The sequence below is a fragment of the Osmia lignaria genome, chromosome 12 (genome assembly GCF_051020975.1).
Source record: "Osmia lignaria lignaria isolate PbOS001 chromosome 12, iyOsmLign1, whole genome shotgun sequence".
Classification (NCBI taxonomy): Eukaryota; Metazoa; Arthropoda; class Insecta; order Hymenoptera; family Megachilidae; genus Osmia; species Osmia lignaria.
The window spans coordinates 6910790-6931821 of NC_135043.1; the positions used below are offsets into that span (position 1 = coordinate 6910790).

The window sequence follows — 21032 nt, forward strand, 5'->3', positions numbered from 1 at the left end:
CGAAAATTTTTGTTTCAATGCTTCAGGTTCGGATGTTGTCCCGATAGCGAAACTCCAGCCAGTGGAATGGATAATTTGGGATGTTGCAACATCACTGAATTCGGTTGCTGTCCGGATGGAATCAAACCAGCTCCCGGACCGAATGGGGAAGGTGCATTGAATTTACTTGTGATCGTGTTTTATTATATTTTGTGATTCTGCAGAATACGTGGAATAACGAATGAATTGCAGGTTGCGAGGAGGAGATTACTTCCGTGTCACCTGTCACTGAGGAATACGAAACAACCACTGTACAGGAGGATTGCGCGAACACTACCTATGGATGTTGTCCAGACAGCGTGTCTACAGCTACTGGGATTAACTTCGAAGGATGCGGAGTTATCAACACAGAGAATTGTACCATATCGTACTTTGGCTGCTGTCCCGATGGCGTTTCACCAGGTTTGTACAAATTTTGAATAGTTCAAAGTCGTATAAATAATTAAAAATATTCGATATATTCAAAATTATACAGCTCTCGGTCCCGATAATTACGGCTGCCGCATGCCGTGCGAGAACACCACCTATGGATGTTGCGAGGACGGGCTCACCCCCGCTCACGGGCCGAACAGAGAGGGTTGCTGTCTCTCGACACCGTACAAATGCTGTCCAGATAACATACTACCAGCGCGAGGTCCAAACTTCTACGGTTGCGGTTGCCAATACACGAGATTCGGATGCTGTCCTGATAACACCACAGCGGCACGTGGACCGAATAACGAAGGGTGCGGATGCAAGTACACCCCACACGGCTGTTGCCCGAATCGTTTCACCCCGGCCACTGGACCGAATTACGAGGGTTGTCCGTGTTACACTTATCAGTTTGGCTGTTGCCCCGATGGCGTTACCATTGCCAAAGGACCTCACGGACAAGGTATCTGATTTCGAACTCTTCCCGTCTGGAAACGTTGGTTGCCATTTAAGGAAAAAAATTCTTTTCTCATATTTAACAGGTTGCGGCTGCGAGAACACAGAGTTCGGGTGTTGTTCCGACGGCAGAACTCCAGCCAAAGGGTCAAACTTTGCTGGCTGCACCTGTGACGCCTCCAAATACGGATGCTGCCCCGATGGAGCGGAAGAAGCACAGGGAGAGAACTTCGAGGGCTGTCTCACTGTTCCATCGACTCCCGGAGCTGCTTGCGCCCTGGAGAGGGACCGAGGATCTTGCAGAGACTTCACTATCAAATGGTACTTCGACACCGAGTACGGTGGTTGTTCGCGATTCTGGTATGGCGGCTGCGAAGGTAACGATAACCGATTCAAGACGCAAGAAGAGTGCAAGGAAGTGTGCGTGCAACCAAAAGGAAAAGGTAAATGGGTCGTAAATGGCGATCCTTTCGATCCTGTGCTTCTTTCTAAAGATTTTTAACTATGCTGCGTAGATGCTTGCTTCCTGCCGAAGATCACTGGTCCCTGCGAAGGGTACTTCCCTACTTGGTACTATGATGCTGGTAGGAAACAATGTGGACAGTTTGTTTATGGTGGCTGTCTTGGCAATGCGAATAAATTCAAGACTAGAGAAGAGTGCGAAGAACTTTGCGTTGTACCTGAAGATTTAGGTGAGTTGTTAATTTCTTTAATATCCCTATCATTTTTTTTCAATGTTCCAAAATAAAAATTTCCATATTCTCCCACTTTGTTAAAATTTGCCAAGTAACGCAGAAGTGATATATTCACCCTAGACCCATGTGAGCAACCAAAAGAACCAGGTCCCTGCCAAGGTAACTTCACCAGGTGGTTCTTCAACGCTGGAAACCAAGCCTGCGAACAACTCAGGTACGGTGGTTGCAAAGCGAACGACAACAACTTCGCCACAGAAATCGCTTGTCATCAACAGTGTCTGCAACCAGGAAGACGACGAGGTATGTCCAATCAACATGATTCTCATTTTTATTCGAGACACGCACGTATCATGCTCGTTTACTGCTTGAATTATTTTTCCCATCAATACACATATTTGAACGTGTTACAGATTATCATTAGTAGTGAACCAATTTGAAGGAAACACACCACGTGTGCAGTTTTTTGTGATTGTTAATTTTATCTTTTCATTTTTGAATGATTTTTTTTTCAGTCGGTTTTCGTTGAATATGAAAGAAGTAGTTGATCACCTAATTATAGTATATGAACTAATGCGGTGATTAGTTTGGAATTAATGGGGGAGGTATAATTAAATAGGGAAATAACGAATGGGCGAACAGGTCTGTAGAAAAACTTATTTTTTTTATTATCGAGCAATTGAAAGAGACAGATTTTTTTTTTAAACAAAATATTACCTCATCGAACAGAAATATAAATTTGTACAATTACCACGCGCCACTGTACATTAATCGGCATCAAGCATCGTCATCGACTCAAAACAATCAATTCTCATACAAAATACCCGTTCAGTAATGCGTGCAAATATTTCCAGTAAAACTGACAGACGTATGCGCCTTGGAGAAAGATCCCGGCCCATGTTCGGGCACGGTGTTGCGCTGGTTTTATGACGCCAAGCGTCAGATGTGTAAACAATTTGTTTACGGTGGTTGTAAAGGCAACGCCAATAGATTCCGTACGCTGGCTGCCTGTGAGCAGCGCTGCTCTGTAAAAGGTACCAGTAAAAACAGCAACAAAAAAAAGAGAACAGTAAAAAAAAAGGGGGAAAAAATTCCGAGCCAAAAAAATGAAATGTTGAAAAACGAGCTTCTATGCTTTACATCTGAATGAATAACAGCGTCACTTGCGAAACGTAAAATGAAGGGGGTCGTTTCTAGCTCGTTGGTGTTGGTTGTTGTATAGGGTGCACAATGCACAATTATCGTTGGTGCTGGTTCTTTGTTGTTTCTCGTTGTTGTCGTTGATAAAGAGAGCACGCTTGTTGCCTCTTTCTAATGCTCTATGCACGTAGAAGCATTTCTGTTCAAAATGCACCACTGCACGAAACACACGAATCGGATGTTCGATTTTCATGTATCACAGCAGAGGAATTTTCGAATGAAAACGATCGCTTTTGTCCGACCTGGAACAGGAAAAAGGACTTTTAACATGGTTTTTCCTTTATGGTGTATTCGACGAGCGATCACATCGATAACAATGCTCGTTGATAACATTGTGAATCATTCAAAGCGATCGAAATTAACTGAATCATTCGATTTTGTTTTGAAAAGGGGTTTCATCATGATTGTTGGAGGAAATAATGCTTATATTTTCAGGAAATCGGAACACATTTTCTTTATAGCAGCTATGATTGTCAAACTTTTACGGTTCTTGTATCTTTTTTTAATTTTATATTTATATAAGCTGTGATATATTATAAATTCAAATTTGTTGAGTTTTAAGGGAACCGCGAATGATTGACATTGGAATATAAAAAATTTAACTTTGCACGATGTAATAATCACTGCGATTAACAGATAGTTGCTTGCTGCCTCGAGCCGAGGGTAACTGCGGGGAGAAGCAGTCTCGATGGTACTTTGATCAGTCGGAGAATCGATGCATGCCATTCTATTATACCGGTTGCGGTGGAAATAAAAATAATTTCGAATCTAGGGACGCATGCGAGTCCGATTGCCCGGCTAAAATCGGTAAGACTTCCTCTAATCAATAGCCAATCAAACTTTCTTCAATCTATTCTTCTGATCGTGATCGTCCTTCTCTGTCGAATCATGTAAGATTATTTACAATACTTTCTGCACGATACGCAAATGTTCTCTGTCTATTTACACCTTGTATTCGTAAATTGCAGCTAAATTGTTTGAATGCGCTTAAGAAACTTTCTTTTGTGTACGTGAATCGTGAAATGTTTAAAAATTGATTCTTATATGTTATTCTCTGCTTTTATTGTGAAAATCCGTGACAATTGGAAATGAAAAATTCTATAAATGTCGTTGAATAATTGAACTTTGATGATTGGTTTTGCGTTACTGATTTTTGACTTAAAAGAGAAAAATTGAATATTATCAATTGATTAACATTTAAGGAATTTTTTATTTTTCATTGTCTAATACTCGATCGCGATTATGTTTCAATGTTATCTATATTTGAACGTAGAGCAAGACACGTGTCTCTTGCCCGCGCTTTTGGGAGAATGCCACAACTATACCCAACGATGGTACTACGACTCTTACGAACAACAATGTAGACAATTCTACTATGGTGGTTGCGGTGGAAACGAAAACAATTTCGTCACCGAACAGGATTGTCTTAATAGGTGTCAAACAACGATTACTACCCCCACGCCGTCAAGGGAGATCGAATTTAGGCCAGGTATTATTTTCAATACGCTGCAGAAAAATTGGAATTTTAAGAAGGAAAATTAAAAAAAAAAAAATGAATAATATTTTAGACTTCTGTTTCCTTCCGGACGAACACGGTCCCTGTTCCGAGGACCAAATTAAATGGTACTACGACAGTAGGGAAGGCGTTTGCAAACAGTTTAGATACGGCGGTTGCCAGAGCAATGGAAACAATTTCAATTCTCACGAAGAGTGCGAATATCGGTGTGGAGATGTACAAGGTTCGCCCTTTCATTAATTAACACCACCCTCGCTTCGACTAAAGTCGCTTTAACATTTTTTATTTATTTTATTTCTCAAGATCCATGTTCGTTACCGAAAGTCATCGGTCCTTGCAACGGAATCGTCAGACAATATTATTATGACCACCGAGCAGACTTGTGCTACGAATTCGAGTACAGCGGTTGTCAGGGCAACAAGAACCGCTTCCAGGACAAAGAATCCTGCGAAAGCAAGTGCAAGAGAAGACCGAGTGGAACGGAAGCCGCAAATGTCACCGTCACGGTTGCTCCTTCCGTCGAAGCCGTCTCTAAGAGCCCGATCTGTTACACGCCTGTTGATCCTGGCACTTGCAACAACGATATCGCCGCTTATTATTACGATGCACAGAATCAAGCATGTCAAGCGTTCATTTATGGCGGTTGCGATGGGAACGCGAATAGATTCCAGACGGAGGAACAGTGTGAACGACTTTGCGGAAGATTCCAAGGAAAAGGTAAAATTATTAGGAATATAGTTATGAAATTTTTGTATCGTGAAACATTTTGAATATTTTTTTTTTTTTTCTTTTTTGCAGATACTTGCAACCTGCCAGTGGATCCAGGCGACTGCAGAGGCTCTTTCCACAAATATTATTACGACCCGGTCAGCCGCATCTGTCGCGAATTTATATACGGTGGCTGCGAGGGCAATGCAAACAGATTCAGCACGATGAACGAGTGCGTATCGATTTGCATTCATCACGAGGAACCTGTGCCACCTGGAAACGACACCAGCCTTTCGAGTTTGTGTAAGTACCACCGTTGCGCTCGTGTAATATTTCATCCGCCGGGAAATTATGAAGCGGAATGCTTACGAAATAATTCAGTTGAAAATTTGAGATACTTCGTAAATGCATATGTTCGAGATATTCGTATTGACACGAGATAGAAATAACGAGTTTTGAACGATGATGATCCAGCGATTTGCAAAGAACCGGTCGACATCGGGTCTTGCACTTCCGGTTCTACCAAGCGGTTCTACTTCGACGAGGAACAACAAACCTGTAGAGCTTTCATTTACACTGGATGCGGTGGGAATCGTAATCGATTCAAGACATTCGAGTCTTGCATTACCACTTGCTTTAGCAGTAAGTCGAGAATACGAGTTCTCCAGAAATTCAAACAATCTTTTTTCCCTTCTTTTTATTTTTCCTTTCGCATATCAAACAGTGTCAGCTTCGATTCGTGATGTATATTTTCGCGAGCATACGAAAAAGATGGAGAATATTCACTCGGCTTCTTATATTATTTTCCTACCCTTATCCTTTCGTCGCTAATATTGATTATTATTGATTAGATGCTTTAAAATTTCGCTGGTAACGAAGGTGTATTATATCGCTTTTTTTCTTGCAGTTTTTCTCTATTTTATTTTTTCATTCATTTCTGTCGTTTGTTTAATCGTGAAAATCGTTCAATCACAGCTACTAACGAGATCGACGTAGACTCTGGAAAGGATACGAAGGATCCTTGCGCGGAAGCTCGCGAGGAATGCAGCATAATTCGTTGCCCTTACGGCAAGGAAGCCTTCGTGGATGCTCAGGATTGCGAACGATGTCGATGCGTTGATCCTTGCAGGACACAAATTTGTCCCGATGGCACTAAATGCGCCATTAGTTTGACGGCTACCAAAGACGGCACCGAATACAAGGCCGTCTGTAGATCAGGTAACCGTGTAATCTATTTCTTCGCAACTATTGAATAATTTACGTCTATGGTATTGTTTGTTATACAATCGTTTGCGCAACAGTTACGAAACCAGGTCGCTGTCCAAGGGTGTCGAACAGCACCAGATGCGAACAGGAATGCATCACAGATGCAGATTGCAGCGGAGAAATGAAGTGTTGCAACACTGGTTGTGGCACTTCCTGTCTCGAACCCGCAACAGAAGAAGTTCCTGTGACCTCGCCGAGGCCATGGGTCACTTCCCCTCCAGCTGGAGCGGAACCAGCGGCGATCAAGCAACCGGAAGAACCGAAAGTTAGCGCGCAAGAGGGTGGACACGTTACTCTGCACTGCATGGCTTATGGAAATCCGAAACCGACTATCACGTGGAGAAAGGATACCACGTTGGTGAGTGGATTCGGAGAAGGAAAATTGTCGGGAAAAATTAAGAAAAATTATATTTTCTTAATTTTCTTTATTGAACGTTAATCATAGATTGGACCATCGGAGAACAGACGTCGCATACTGCTCGATGGTTCCCTTCAAATCATCAATCTGTATAGATACGACGGTGGAACTTACGTTTGTACAGCTGACAATGGTTTAGGACCACCGGTAAGAGCGGAATACCAATTAGTAGTTACAGGTACGTACCGATTATTAAACAATTTTAAAAACTTCGACTTATCTTGCGAATGTGTTTGGTGTTTCATGAATGTTCCTTGTATCGCAATGAAAATGAGTAATTAAAAACAAAATGTCTTGTCTAAGTTTCGTGTTTGAACTAACGATCTAGAATAGCAATGCACAGACTGTACTTCTTCCTCGTTTCTGTGCACTCGGTGACGGTGTGTAAAATCTTTCTCTCTTCTGCATGCTGTGTTCTCTTGCATCCTGTGTAGAACCGCAAGAGCTAGCCGCGGCCATCATCGGGGAGTCTAACACTCAGCTCACGGTCACCATGAACTCACCCATAGCCCTTCATTGCTACGCATGGGGTTGGCCAAGGCCGTTTGTCACCTGGTGGCGGGGTGATCGCATGGTGCCACTCTCCTCGGAGATCTACGAGCAGGATTCCGATTACACCTTGCTAATTCGTTCGGTCACACTGTCGACGTTAGGCGTGTACACCTGTCAAGCTTTCAATGCGATCGGCAGAGCTGCATCTTGGTCGATAACGGTGCAAGCAATCGGTCCCGTTTACAATGTCCGACCCGAGTACGAGCAGTACTTAAAGTACCTAGTCGAGCCCCCTAAGAAACCAGAGAGACCTCAGTATCCTTACAGACCCAACAGAACTCAAACTCCTGAATACCAGTTCACCTATGCACCTGTATCCAGATCGACTCATATTCCCACGGTTAGTCCTATCGAAAGAACCACCAGTTTCGACACTGGTCACAGATTCTTAGGTAATTAAAAAAAGGATATTTTGGATATCGATGATCCAATGGCAACGTCCAAACATAGATATGAAGTCTTTATTTATTATATTTTCTGTCTATGTTAAGCGACGATGCAATTGGATCTTTTTATATTTTTTCTTTTTTTTCCATATCTACATTCTTGATTGCCAATGCTTGAATATTCTTGCATGCCTTGTTTTTCTAACTTACTTTGCACGAGTATTAATCAATTTGTGAAATTGAGAAAAATCTATTAATTATACAGGTGGATATAAAGGTAAGTTTCATGGGGCTTCTTTTTATCATAGCTAACTGCTTCTTCAATTTCATTTTTTAGTTTCCTGAATGTTACTTACAGGTGTATTAATTAATTCATTTTCTCGCAGTACCTGTCACCGCGAACATAACGATAGGACAAAATCAGTTCCCCGAAGGCAGTGATGTTAGCATCGCTTGCAACGTCGATGGTTATCCGATTCCTCGTGTATCGTGGTTCAAGGATAACGATTTGATTCATCCGAACAATAGAATTCAGATTACCGGTAGGTTAAATAATTTCTTTGATTAAGAATGAAAGTAACTTGAATCCTCTGAATTCTGTGTTCAGATTTGAATAGACTGGTAATCACCGACGCGAATCGAGAAGATTCTGGCAGATATCGTTGCGAAGCGGACAACGATTACTCATCAGCCTTTGCCTCAGTGGACATACAAGTTGCCGGTAAGTTTCTCTGGCAACATTTTAAAGGAACTTTTATCGATTCTTCTCTAAATTTGTATTCTTCACATTCCCAGGTATCTTCATTCATCCCAATTGCCAGGACAACTCGTTCTTCGCGAAGTGCGACCTGATCGTGAAGGCCAGATATTGCACGCACAAATATTACGCGAAATTCTGTTGTCGATCGTGTACCGAGGCTGGCCAATTGCCTTCGAGAGGGCCTCACCTGAGCACGTCTAAAAGGAGGCGAAGGCACATCATGAAAATGCTCGTCTAAACGCTAAATCAACGCCTCGTTGCCTCCAACGAGACTGATCCGCGATAATCGTGACGAGTAATAATTACGATCGGACGAAACATCGACTAAATGCGAAAGAAACGACGACGATCACACTGGCGAACGTGTACCGCAATCATCGTGACGTTAATTCACTGCCAAAGCCTTAGAACGTCTAATTACATAGATACGTTTAATATATTAAGCAACAGCCTGATGGAGGTGTACGCGATGAAATGTATGAATAGGAGGTTCCTTGATTTATCGTCGTCGTTTCTTTCGAGTCGTCATCCGTATATATACGATCTGACGCTGAATCCTAGTCGGTCGAAGCCATATTAGGCGGGTTAATTAATGTCCTGGGACGAGAGGAATCGTCTCGATCGCGTGTACCTCGACAGACACTCGATCGATACTTTCTGCTTTTCTTTTTCCCTTCGTTTTTTTCCTTTTTTCATCGACGTTCATCATTTTTCTCGCGTCTTTCAACTCGGCGACTGCGTTCTGGAATTTAATAACCAGGTAGGTCAAATATTATTCTCACAGTAATCATTCTTTTAATATAAAAATAATTAGATTTGTTGATTAATTAACATCACGGTCGAATATAAAAGAGTTTCGGGAGACATACGGGTCAGGGGAACAAACAAGTCGCTGTGAATTTCAGAATTTCGCGTTTTCTCATTTACAAGATGCTTTCTGTAACCATTTCATCTGTTCTTCAATGAGAGAAGGAGAGAGGCGAACGATCGAGGGAAACTTGTATCTATTTGTACGAAGCATATACGCACGTTACGTTGTACAATATGAATAGTTTATTACGCAATACGCCATTTATATACTCTGTAATGATGATACCGTTGCTACTTATTCCTTATCGATACTCGGACGTATTATCATAGCACGAATTACACTTCTCCGTCATGATCGAACGACATATCGTAGAAGCTTCCAAGGATGCAACGTTTGAACAAAATTTCAGGATAAATTCCAGCGTTTTATGCTTTTAATATATTTTGTTGCATCCTTCGTAGCATCACTTACAGCACTGTATTCGAGCAGTTCTGCTTTTTATGATCGTACGATCACATGGGCATATTAACGTGTTGCATTTATATATTTGTTCCTGAACATTTTAATCGTAATGTTAACTACGTACTGTTACTATATGTATACTGTATCATCTATCGTGAACCCTTGGACACGTTCGGGAGTAAGAGTGAATGTTGCATTAATTATTCTTTGGAGCAATCCTTCCTTTTTAATCAATCAATAATTTTATAATACTTAATTTGACAAGTTCAGTGGTAGAACCGAAGGAGTGGAAGGTGAGTTCAATACATTAACTTGGAACAATATTTTTTCTATTATTTTGTATTAATTACAGATATGACTTTAGAAACGACCTCTTAATTCCGAACGTCGAAGAAATGTCAGTAGCTGGTAGTGTATCAGAATTCCGAAGGGAAAGGTACCAAAAGCATTTATAATTATATATATATATACATATAAACATACACATACATATATCGTAAGCGTAAGTTTTACTCAATGATGGAAAGAATCCACGGAACCGTAGGAAAAAGACATTCTTCTTTCGTCTGATCGTTTCAGTCACAGTTAATGACAGTGCCTTATTAGACGCCCTTCGAAAGCGTCGAGGAAAACGAGTGCTAACTAGAACAATTTACATACAGAAGTACTTGTGTTAGTGTAAATATCACGTAGTGTACGCGCAGAAAATGAGAAACAAACAAAGAAATTCTATCGATACGTTCGATCGAACATTTTAATAGAAACGACAAGATAAAAGAAATAAATGTGAAAATGATTTAGACAAAATTGCGCTAAATTACGTGTACGAATTCCTCCGATTTCGTCTATTTTACGTTCGTTCATCGTACAAAGACTCCTTCTTTTCTCTTAGAAAAGTTAGACGAAAAATTTCGAGAATCGTGACAATCGCGGTACTGCTTTAAACAAGGTGCATATCAATGTATGAAAAATTCGATGTAGACTTCTCAGTAAGATACTTTGTAAGTAGAACGTCCGTGGATCCTCTATATTTTCTAACGTATTCAATCGAATCGGAGGAATATCGTGCGATTCGAAGAAAAAGACGAAGCAGAAAGAAGAAAGGAAAGATGTACCGTTCTCCTCAGTGCTCCCGTAGACGTGATCAAGTTAGACACGACACGATTATTTAGTAATTAACACGACTATATCTAGTGATTGTAGAAAATAGTTGGGATAGTTTACGAATGTAGAAACGAGTCGATTCGATCGTAAACCCATCGTTTAATCTTTACATTGCATTCGAATACATTGTAATTCGTTTCTTCAACTGTTCTTGAAAATATTAATTTCAGAAGAACAATGATTTGTTCATTTTCAAATTTTAAAATAGTTTCTAAATAAAATAATTATAATTGTATAATCAAGTTCCGCAGCGTAAAGATTAAAAGAAAGAGTGGAAGGGAAACAAGGTACACGACGAACGTCAGTTCAGTAGATTCTCTCTATTCTATAGTAAATAATTTATATTTCTACCGTGTGATTTGAAGTCTGTACAATGGCCCGCCATCGCTTACCGTTACACTAGAGATGTATATAATTAACACTGTTAACGTGCTGTTTCGTTTACGACGTACCATATCGAAACTCCTTGTAAAGACTCGGTAGAAGTTCGTAGAAATGGTCGTGATCGTTGATTCGACGATTAATAGCCAACACCTTCCGGGAATCGGTCCATTTTTGCGGTGAAAAAAATATTTTATACGAACGTAGTAGAAATTAGATGGTCATGATAGAGAAAAAAGTATAATAATTAATTAAATAGCGCAGAATTTAACTTCCTTGCGATTGAAAAATATTTTTAACAATGACAAGTTTTAATCTTAAATTTTTTATTTATGTAGCAAATTGTTTAAACTGGTTTTATTATTTCAGAAATATTTTCTTTTTAATTTACTATGATCTGAAGTATAGTGTTTAAATATTTTAATTAGAATCAAAGTTTCAGATGCTGTTTGGTTCCTGTAGGGTAAAACTTGAGAAAATGGAACACACCTCGCGTACAGTTAATAGGAAACTTCCTTTATCCTTTAAGTTCTATTCATAAACTAGTAGAATTGTTATCTAGATTTTTCCAGAGATCGACGACGTTCACGATCATCGCTACAATCACCGACGAAGGATTAAGCGTATAGTTACAAGACAGGAGAATCGCCCAAAGGCGAGAAAATACGAGGTGAAAGATAAACGATAAGAAAAAAGAAACAACAAATAAATTAATCAGTTTGTTCGTGTCTCCAGTGTATTATCTGTACGTGCATAGCTGATCGCGACAGTGCTAAAGATTTTAGTGAGTGTACTTGTAACTGTAAGTATCTTAGGTAATGATTAATAATAATATATATCTAATTATAAAATAAAGGTAGACATAAAGGAATGCCACTATACAAACATTGTATGGACAATAATAATATATAAGATCCTTAAATATATGGTTAAACGATCAGCATGATTATTCTCTGTCGAAGACAATTATTGTCAGCGACAATCCCAACGTGAAACAATAATCTTGATTTTAGCAAAAGAAAAGTCAGTAGTTCAATGATAATAATTATTTATTAAATTATTATGCATATTCATCTACAATTATTTGGTGAATATTCAGTTAACATTGCATTGAAAATCCTGGAAACGTTTATTTAATTAACAACTAAATATCCTATGATATATTATTACTGAATACATATTTGGAAATGGTGCTCAAGTTTCTATAATTAAACAATTCCAGTTCTGCGTCCATTACCTTCCGCGGAATTTCGCATGAGGAACCGTTTGTGCTGTTCTTCAATGATCACAGCCCTCTCGATTCTCTCTGTAGCGATTTTCTCAATTTTCGCGAATAATTCCGTGTGCACGGCGATACATTTTCGAAAATCTTTACGCTCGAGACGATACACCTCGCATACTTCAATTGCAATAACGCTTGCCACTCTTCTTTGGTCAGGAACCAAAAGCGCTACCTCTCCAAAATGAGCTCCATCATCCAAGTGACAGATCTATAAATCATTGAAAACATAGAGGAAACTGTGCTCTTTATAACGCATTTTGTTTTGCATCGATATCTCAAACAGTTCCTGAGATATAGAGCTTTAAAGTTAGACCGTACGGTAAGCGCCGTAGCCCCATTCATGAATGGCAGCTGCGTGACCTAGTTTCTGGCGTGCGTACGCACGCGTAGTAGTAGTAATAGTAGCATGGCGCCGCCGCGTAGTCAATGGGCGGCGCACGTGCGCGGTAGTGGTGATAGGTCAGTGACCGGCTGAATGGGAGGTGCGAGCGAGACAGCAATACCTGAGCGCTCCAAAACACGGTCCACTTTACACTGTTATATCTCAGGAACCAAAAGCCATATCGAAAAACGAAAACAGTCGTTTTAAAGAGGAAAGTTTCCCGCTTCTAATGCCGTAGGAATTATATAATTTTTTTGCTTTGTATCTTTTTTATAAGCAAGCAAACATAGCATAGTTTTAATGGCTCTTTTACTATTTTCGCTTGTTTTTAATGATAATGATTTGGTTGCAAATATTTATAAACTTATTATTCATGCAAATTTATGTGTTTTATATATTTAGAAATCATACCTCTTTTCCAGTTGGTGTCAATACAGCCACAGTTCCAGCAGAGAGAAAGAACATGCAGTCCCCTTGTGCACCAGCTTTCACGATCACATCATTCGGTAAATAAAGTTCAAACTTCAAATTCCTCACGATCGATCGTAAAACATTCTTTGGTAAAGTTTTAAAAATCGCCACGTTTTCGACTAAGCGGTGACACGATTGTAACGCGATCTCTTGCCGCAATTGCTCTAAATCATAACGATAGATTATCTGAATCCTGAATACATATTTCAAAATGACATAGTTTACCTGATAGGTTTTGTAAGATCAATTTTTCGCGAAAGTAACTGTTCCTGAAACGATAATAATAATAGGCAAGAAGACGATTCTTCATATGTGAAGGTAATTGCTTCTGAATCGTATAAGCAATCACTTGATTCATTATTTCCTGAAATTTTGATTTCGACGCCCTTCTGCCAGCTTTTATGTGGACCAACATCACTGAAACAATATTTCATATTCTAGTTTGCTACTAGAAATATAGTTTTCAAGTTTTAAAGATTCACCTATGATATAACATTCTAGTACTCGCCCTATCATCATGAGGAAACAACTCAATATCATGTGCCCATCTGCTTTTGGTACATATTTTCCATAACCACTTGCTGCCAATTTTTCCACAACGATGAAAAGTGCATATTGAAATCTGAATGGTATAGTGTCACTGTCCAATCCTATCATCCAACATTCTTTGCATTCCTACAAGTATAATTATAGTGTATTAATTCGTTGAAATCAATGAAAGACTTTTGGCAATTGATGAACTTACATTGGCAGAATAATTAATAAGGTGTAATTCTAATACTGGTATTAAATAACAAAGACAAGAAGACCAGAACATCATATAAAAGCCCAGCATCAATGTGCTGAATGTTTCGTAATAAAAATGCATAATTTCGAAATACTAAAATGAGCAAATGAGATTACTGAATATTGGAAGGGTGACGTGAAACAATTTTGTCAATTGTGAAATATCTTACAGTAAACAGTTCGAAGATTTGCATATTAACATAGTTATACCGCGAAAGCTTCAATAGAGGCAGAAGATTTAACAGAATGATAGATTTTAAACAGCTTTGTCCTGGAATCTTCCGCCATGGTAATGTTATGTGGTCCCATGGTAAGGAAGAAAGGACATCCGGTATGAGGTTAGCCTGCAAATATTGTCTAAACCACCATGAAAATGTTAAATCATAAATGATTTCTTTACTGAAATTAATTGAGATAATGTTTTTATACCTGAATATCTTCAATGGTTCCAACTCGACACACATGCTAACTTTATTATTGTATCCAGTGATACAATTAGAAATTATGTCTAGCCAACAAAATGTGTAGATTAAAATGTTAAATTGATCCAATCGAATTTCATCATGGGACATTATGACGAAGCAAACTGAGAATGGAATCGTCAAGAAAGAGATCATGAATACCACTGTCATGAACCTGTCCCAGATGAACCTGAAATTTCCTCAAATACGAGGAATACTATAAAATTGTTTAATAATATTTTTTAGGATGTTTTTCATAGAAAACATTGTATAAAAACATCCTGAAGATACTATTGTGCCAATGTTACCAATGTATACCTCCAGTAACTGAATGGATGAATGATCCACCAGTGTTTGAGATTGGCATGTTTTCTTCTTTCTGCTGACACGGCTGCCAAACTATGCATAAACATTTTTGTTCTTGGAGTGTGGACATTAATTTGGAACATGTGCATCCACACATCCTTGCAACCGAGATCCTTCACGCTAGCCGCAGTGGCCAAACGAGACACCTCTGTCTTTGGTAGACCACATATATGTTCCCGCATGACGAAGCTTTCTCTTTTCCTTCAGTTTATTTAAAGACAAAAAATCAAAATTATGCAATATTAGTATTTACTATAACATCGTCTCATTAGCTTACCTTTAACTTTATTTTTCCAATCTTTATAATATTTAATGAAACTTGTAGGTTTTACGTTAATTACAACTTGAAGTTGTACATGATTTTGAAGTTCGCTGAAATTGTATAGGAAGGAGCATGATTATAGAGCGAAAAAATAGTGAACTGTCGTTTATTAAAAAATTGTCGACGATAAAAAATATACCCAATCACGGTTCGTCATTACAATACGATGAACGTCTATGCGCTATGGTGTACATGTATACAAACGAGTGCGCGCTATCATTTACTCCGTGCATAGTGTGACGGTGTTCCGATGGCAATCCTTGATAATTCTCAGCGATTTACGGTAAACGAACTCGTGACTTGTTTGTGCGTGTATCGATCGCTCGAATCAACTCTCGTAATTGACGAAATAGAAGATCGGTGGGCGTAAAAGAAGCATCGATACTAGCGACTCCGTTGCAAACAATCAAATTTATCATTCACCTGAACCCTCCAATTCGTACGGTTGATATTTAATGCACTTCGAAGTACTTGAGCAGACGTTTCGTTGAAAATGTATATTTCAAAATCGGTCGTTTACTATGTAACACCTTAATATACCTGGAATTTAGTTCTAATTGAATTTTTTAAAATGTCTCTATGAATTTCTAGAATGTCAAAATTTGTCTATGCTTCGGATTCTTACGAATAATTAAATAATCTAAAATTTCAAGGAACCTCTGCAGGAAACAAATGATTAATTTTCAATTTGCATAGTTCAATCTGAAGGCAACCTGTTGGAGGGTTAAAGGGCGCGGCTAGAAAATCGTGTCCATTAAAAAAATAACAACTACCCAGTTGATTTAACTTCAACTATCAGTCTTCCCGGATATTCTTGTTTTAATATATTTTCTAATCGTTTAAAAAAATACGACCGCTCGTTCGTGTCGTGGTTATGAGTAAAATTCGTACCGATTCGAATTTCAGTTGAGAAAAGACCAATATGATTTTCTATAAACAAACCACACTGATCTTTCCACAATTACAAACACTTTCGTAGCTACAAAATTCCAAGCTATCCTCTAATATCAATTTTTTTTTTTTTTTTCTTTCGTCGATCAACGATTACACAAATTGAACGTTGCGTTATGGTGACTTTCATCGTTACTAGTCTACTAGTACAAACATTGAGTCGTGTATATTTTAACAATCACTCTATCCAGGCGAGGGTATTATTCTGCCGTATTTATAATCGAGTATACGTATAAATAATCGTCACGAGATCTCGTAGATCTCGAGCGAGACAAGGCGGCAATCATCGCTAGCTCTACCTTCGTGGAATGAGATTGTTCCTTTTCTTACGAGAATCGCTTTATTTTAGAATAGTACTCGAAACGGGATACTTAACTTATGGCTTCAAAATTTCGTTGTTATTTCAATATTTCAGTTTTGTTAATTCATGAAATTTTTCCAATTCTTGCTAAACTCTGTCGTGCTTGTATTATTAAATAGGTGAAGCTTAAGAGTTTGGAATTATCAGTATAAATAATTTGTATTTCAATAGGATTTGCTTTTAAGTATATTTGAAAGATCTGATTTGGTAGACGATAAATAATTCTCCAAGTAATAAAACAATCTCATTTCTCGATTGAATATCAATGCAACATTCACGGAGCAACGACTACGATTGTGACAGGAATTCGCCCGATATTCACTGTTGTATGGAACGATATGAAACATACGAAATCGTTACAAAATCGTCTACAAACGATCCCCTTTTTTTTCCCCCATTATCTCTACAACCTACTTTCTCGTAACATTACGTGAGCTGATTATTATAATTCATCTGTTCGAACTGCGACTCTATAAATCGTCACTTTCTCTTCAATTTTCTTTGAAAATACGTCTTCGAAAATGAACGAACTAGCACGAATCTGTGGTTGAACGCTTTAAGGTAGATATTTAAGAACACAATGTCGAACTTCGGTCCGATGGAACATCGTGGAACTTGGTCAAATTTTCGTTTAATATTTTTCTCTTCAGTCCTTTTCATTTCATTCTTTTTCTTTTTGTTTATCAAACTTGACAAATGTTTCTTCCTTCTTTCGACTCGGTTCTTCACACGTCGATACCGAGTAGCTCTCTGCTGTCGGTCCTCGAGAGTCGACGACGTAAACTACGACGACGGAACTCCTTCCATCAGACTGACGCACGTTTCATACGAATACTGGCAGAAGTCGAAGGTGGTCTGTATCCTTGGTATCCTTGGTCGAGGAGCTCGGAACTCGCTGGTCCTAGGCAAGTACACGAACATACGCTCACGCAGTCGTCGCTGTCGTGGACGATCGGCATGTGGCCAGCTAATAATTTTCCATTTACCGCCACAACTTCTCCATCGAGGGTCAAAACGTGGTGGGAAGCTGGTTGGAGCTCGCTCTCATCGCGACGAGCGTCTCCCGTGTTCCTTTTTCGATAGAAAAGTCAAAGATTATTTCGAAATTTAGGTTTAAATTATTTCGTTGGAGGATTATAAAGCGTTCTAAGATCTAGGTTGCATCGATAGAATAGTTTTACTCACATTGTCATGAAACGAAGCACCAGCAAGTTTATGCTGGCAGCGACGACAGCCAGTCCGAATAGGATGAAGACTAAACTTAAGGCCACGTATCCAGGTTTATTGGAAAGTGCATGGTCGTTCTGCAAACGTATTCAACAAAATTGTAAAATTTACATCGTACCAAAACTCATACCTATGAATGTACATACTTGAAGAGCAACGTAATCGCCGAAACCAATGGTGGTCAGCGTGACGAAGCAATAGTAGAAGCTATCGAAATAACTCCAACCCTCGTAACGAGAAAACACGGCAGCTCCAGTTGTAATAATTATGCTCGAAAGCATTCCTGTAGCAAGCATCAAGTTCATTTCCGTCGCCTCAGTTTTCTGGCAACGTAGATACGTTTTCGCTCGCTTGATCACCACCGATGCAAATTTGTTTAGACGTTCACCGATACTCTGGAACATCACCAAACCCAAGGGAATGCCTACCATGGCGTATGCCATGCAAAATGCTTTGCCTCCTATGGTGACTGGAGTCGAGTGTCCATATCCTGGAAAGAAAATAAGGAACTTTATTTCTGCAACACCTTCGTTATAAGATACATTCAGCTATTTAAATATCAAGGCTTGATATCGATTACATGTGATATATTTAATTCGCTATTTAAAGGGTGATTACCAGTCCTCAATGTAGAAAAAGTATCTAGAAAATATTATTCACCTATCATAGCGAGCACAACCGTCGCAAAATAAAAGGCACCCGCGAATTTCCACTGAGGACCCGCTTTGTGTGGTTTATTCTCTATTATAACAATCTCCAACATCCTGTAGTCTTCTTGAGTGATATTGTACTTCTTTATCATGTTTCGACGGACCTCTGAAAACGAAAGCAAACGATGCACCTTTTTAAAGGAAAATTTTCATGATAAATGGATACGAGATTCCGGTCGGCCCTGAAGAAATAAACTGCACGGTTTACAAAGCGTCGACGAGACAACAAGAATTTATGCTCCGTGTTCTTCAAGATTTCATATTCGCTTATCTCGACGACTCACCAGAGAGAAACTCCCAACGTTTCCTCTCGGTATTCGACTCCAAAGCGTCGAACACAGCCGCTCCGATCAACAGATACGTGAAGGTGCACACTACCAGTGACAGGGTCCTGACATTCTGCCTCTTCATTTTCGCGCAGTGCAACAGCCACGTAAATCGTCAGCCGTTCGCGTGACAAACCACGAAAATCGCAGCGTTCGGTCACGTTTCTACGCGTTCTGCCGCACGAACACGCGCCGTTTACCACTCATGCTTCCCTCGACACGGGACGAACACGACGTACCGGCAACATTTTCCTTTCCTCGTACATGCTATCGATCCATCGACGACATGACACAGTAACGTTCGTGGAAAACGTCTGGACGCGTGTGCACGATCCACGAAAAACAGCACCCAACGCTCGCTCGACGCTCACCCTTGTCGACACAACCGGATGAGGAAGTATTGATCCGGTAGCAGCGACGGGATAAGCGCCATGGAAACGTGGCCAGTGGTTCTTACACGGTTGAACAGGACTAGCTTATCGGTAAGAGAAAAGTTTTACGTATCCTGAATTGGTCGCTGATAAGGAGACGTTATCCTTGATAACGAAATTGTACAGTTAATAACATCTCGTTGTTCGAAACAACGAACCCGTTTAATTTTCATTCCCACCACCGAAAGCGCTGTGATTAAATGTCGATCGTAGTTGGTACAGTAGGATGCGACACGAAGATGATAAGGGATGTTTACAGCCCCCTGAGGGTGAAAAGATCCTTGGGTGGTTGGTCTATTCTACAACGACGACTGATAATACAAACCTTGCAATTAATAATTGAGGTAGAATTTTAACAAAACTAAGATGATCATGAGTAAAAATATTGATCATTTTTATAACACAATTGTTTAATCGAAAATCAATGTAGCTTTAGATAATTTAGAGTTTACCGATCGAAGAGCTTGATATAGGACGATAACGTGCCCTTTGACCCTTTGAACTGCGCGTGCAGCTTGCAAGGAACTTGTTACTCGCTTGAAAGTTTAGGTGTAACTTTCTAAACTGTCCCTGACGGAGTTTATCGTGTATCCGTAGTGTTCCAGTTTTACGGAGAAGTTAGGATAGCCCGTAGCTGCTTATGCAATTATTTGTTCCTCGGTACTGGCTATTGTTCTCTTTGAACGATGTTTGAATCGTTAGTTGAACCAAGTTCCCTTATATTCTTAACACTAAATGCCTGACTAACATTCACGAAAGTTGTACAACTAATTTCTGCTCTTTCATTCCTATTGCCTATTTACTGTTTCCTCTTCTCATTAGAAATTTATCAGACATTAATGAACACTGACGAGTATAAGAATAAACTGGTGGTCAGACAAGTAGAATGGGATCATCTATTCGGATACGATCATGTACATCTTCGTTATTAGTCAAAATGAGACACATTTGGGTTGAGTAGGGTAATGGAGCAATAGCATAGGAATCTTAGAATATTAATTATTAAATACAATAACTTGGAACGTACGTCACTTGTCTCTCTGCTACCCTGCTCATTAACGTTCCTGTTATTAGGAAAATGAAACAGGAATTGTTGATTATATTTTTCAAAAATTAGCAGAGTGACTGAAGTCGTTTTTAAGAAAATTTACTAAAAATAAGAAAATTTCGTCTTGCTCTACTGGACCGAACGAACGAACACCGGAAATTTGTCCGTAAACTACTTTCTCGAAGATGTTCCGAGCGAAAGTTTCTTGACTGAAAGCTAGCAATCGCGGAACAGCTTGTCCCAATGATGCGGAATTGTTGACGCTCGCCGCACCGCGTTGCAACGTAAACGAATTTACGAACGTTCAATCTCAAAGGCAGTTCGTTTCGTTTGAAAATCGTCAAACTCACTTCCCGTTGTTCAAGGATAACAGTGACTTTCCAGACAGATTACACTCATTCAAATGGCGACGAAATATTCAAGTTCGAAACGAGCGATTCGAAAAAATGTCAAGGTTCAAGAAGTAACGCCTTCTTTCGAGCGGGCGTTAAATCAAAAATTTAATAATGTACCGAGCGATGCCGGATGCTGCAGCTGCCGTTGAAGAAAAAGAAAACAGAGGTGGAATAAAGTTTGCGAACAGAAATCATCTGAAGGGAGGAAAGTTTCTTGATGAGGGGGACGAGCGAGCGATAATGTCGATAATGGTTCTAGAAATCGTCGCAAGAAATTAATAATATCGTAAA

The 21032-nt window shown here is 39.4% G+C and overlaps 3 protein-coding genes across 12 annotated transcripts in view; 1 reads left to right on the forward strand and 2 right to left on the reverse strand.

The window, feature by feature from the left end:
* Positions 1 to 10950, forward strand: part of Ppn (proteoglycan-like sulfated glycoprotein papilin) — an 83101-nt gene extending 72151 nt beyond the window's left edge. For 4 of the 8 annotated variants that reach the window (XM_034321832.2, XM_034321831.2, XM_034321833.2 and 1 more), the window contains exons 21-39: positions 27 to 151; positions 232 to 441; positions 515 to 913; positions 993 to 1349; positions 1422 to 1598; positions 1722 to 1901; positions 2453 to 2632; positions 4072 to 4287; positions 4367 to 4537; positions 4618 to 5031; positions 5113 to 5325; positions 5497 to 5664; positions 5998 to 6240; positions 6324 to 6646; positions 6734 to 6884; positions 7141 to 7650; positions 8031 to 8186; positions 8252 to 8365; positions 8440 to 10950. In XM_034321832.2, coding sequence (XP_034177723.2) covers positions 27 to 151; positions 232 to 441; positions 515 to 913; positions 993 to 1349; positions 1422 to 1598; positions 1722 to 1901; positions 2453 to 2632; positions 4072 to 4287; positions 4367 to 4537; positions 4618 to 5031; positions 5113 to 5325; positions 5497 to 5664; positions 5998 to 6240; positions 6324 to 6646; positions 6734 to 6884; positions 7141 to 7650; positions 8031 to 8186; positions 8252 to 8365; positions 8440 to 8642 — 4510 coding nt within the window. In that variant the 3' untranslated portion in view covers positions 8643 to 10950. Of the gene's footprint in view, positions 1 to 26; positions 152 to 231; positions 442 to 514; positions 914 to 992; positions 1350 to 1421; positions 1599 to 1721; positions 1902 to 2452; positions 2633 to 3434; positions 3606 to 4071; positions 4288 to 4366; positions 4538 to 4617; positions 5032 to 5112; positions 5326 to 5496; positions 5665 to 5997; positions 6241 to 6323; positions 6647 to 6733; positions 6885 to 7140; positions 7651 to 8030; positions 8187 to 8251; positions 8366 to 8439 lie in introns of all 8 variants that reach the window. The other 4 variants (XM_034321834.2, XM_034321835.2, XM_034321839.2 and 1 more) reach the window with 4 other exon arrangements.
* A 1409-nt stretch (positions 10951 to 12359) lies between these two features.
* LOC117603083 (potassium/sodium hyperpolarization-activated cyclic nucleotide-gated channel 1) lies at positions 12360 to 16140 on the reverse strand. 3 transcript variants are annotated; one of them, XM_034321842.2, is made up of 9 exons: positions 15432 to 16140; positions 15248 to 15342; positions 14923 to 15171; positions 14314 to 14794; positions 14103 to 14237; positions 13840 to 14032; positions 13583 to 13774; positions 13298 to 13521; positions 12360 to 12712 (listed from the first exon to the last, which is right to left on the reverse strand). In XM_034321842.2, exons 3-9 carry the CDS (start codon positions 15150 to 15152, stop codon positions 12431 to 12433), a joined length of 1737 nt encoding a protein of 578 aa, XP_034177733.1. In that variant the 5' UTR covers positions 15153 to 15171; positions 15248 to 15342; positions 15432 to 16140; the 3' UTR covers positions 12360 to 12430. The 3 variants fall into 3 exon arrangements, with proteins under 3 accessions (XP_034177733.1, XP_034177734.1, XP_076547450.1); XM_034321843.2 differs by having other exon boundaries at positions 14314 to 14500; positions 14573 to 14794; positions 15248 to 16140; XM_076691335.1 differs by having other exon boundaries at positions 15248 to 16140.
* A 154-nt stretch (positions 16141 to 16294) lies between these two features.
* Positions 16295 to 19251, reverse strand: Task7 (TWIK-related acid-sensitive K[+] channel 7). The gene is made up of 5 exons (XM_034321846.2): positions 18826 to 19251; positions 18492 to 18647; positions 17978 to 18321; positions 17790 to 17908; positions 16295 to 17675 (listed from the first exon to the last, which is right to left on the reverse strand). Exons 1-5 carry the CDS (start codon positions 18950 to 18952, stop codon positions 17411 to 17413), a joined length of 1011 nt encoding a protein of 336 aa, XP_034177737.1. The 5' UTR covers positions 18953 to 19251; the 3' UTR covers positions 16295 to 17410.
* Positions 19252 to 21032: the final 1781 nt, after the last annotated feature.

Excerpts from the sequence above, each read along its gene's own strand:
- Task7 (XM_034321846.2), bottom strand. The coding sequence starts at position 18,952 with ATGAAGAGGCAGAATGTCAGGACCCTGTCACTGGTAGTGTGCACCTTC. Across the intron at positions 18,322-18,491 it reads GGTTGTGCTCGCTATGATAG|GATATGGACACTCGACTCCA; the intron begins GTGAATAATATT and ends TTTTCTTTCCAG. Across the intron at positions 17,676-17,789 it reads GTGCTTCGTTTCATGACAAT|GAACACGGGAGACGCTCGTC; the intron begins GTGAGTAAAACT and ends CTATCGAAAAAG.
- LOC117603083 (XM_034321842.2), bottom strand. The coding sequence starts at position 15,152 with ATGCGGGAACATATATGTGGTCTACCAAAGACAGAGGTGTCTCGTTTG. Across the intron at positions 13,775-13,839 it reads ACTAGAATGTTATATCATAG|TGATGTTGGTCCACATAAAA; the intron begins GTGAATCTTTAA and ends ATATTGTTTCAG. Across the intron at positions 13,522-13,582 it reads GATCTTACAAAACCTATCAG|AGCAATTGCGGCAAGAGATC; the intron begins GTAAACTATGTC and ends GTTATGATTTAG.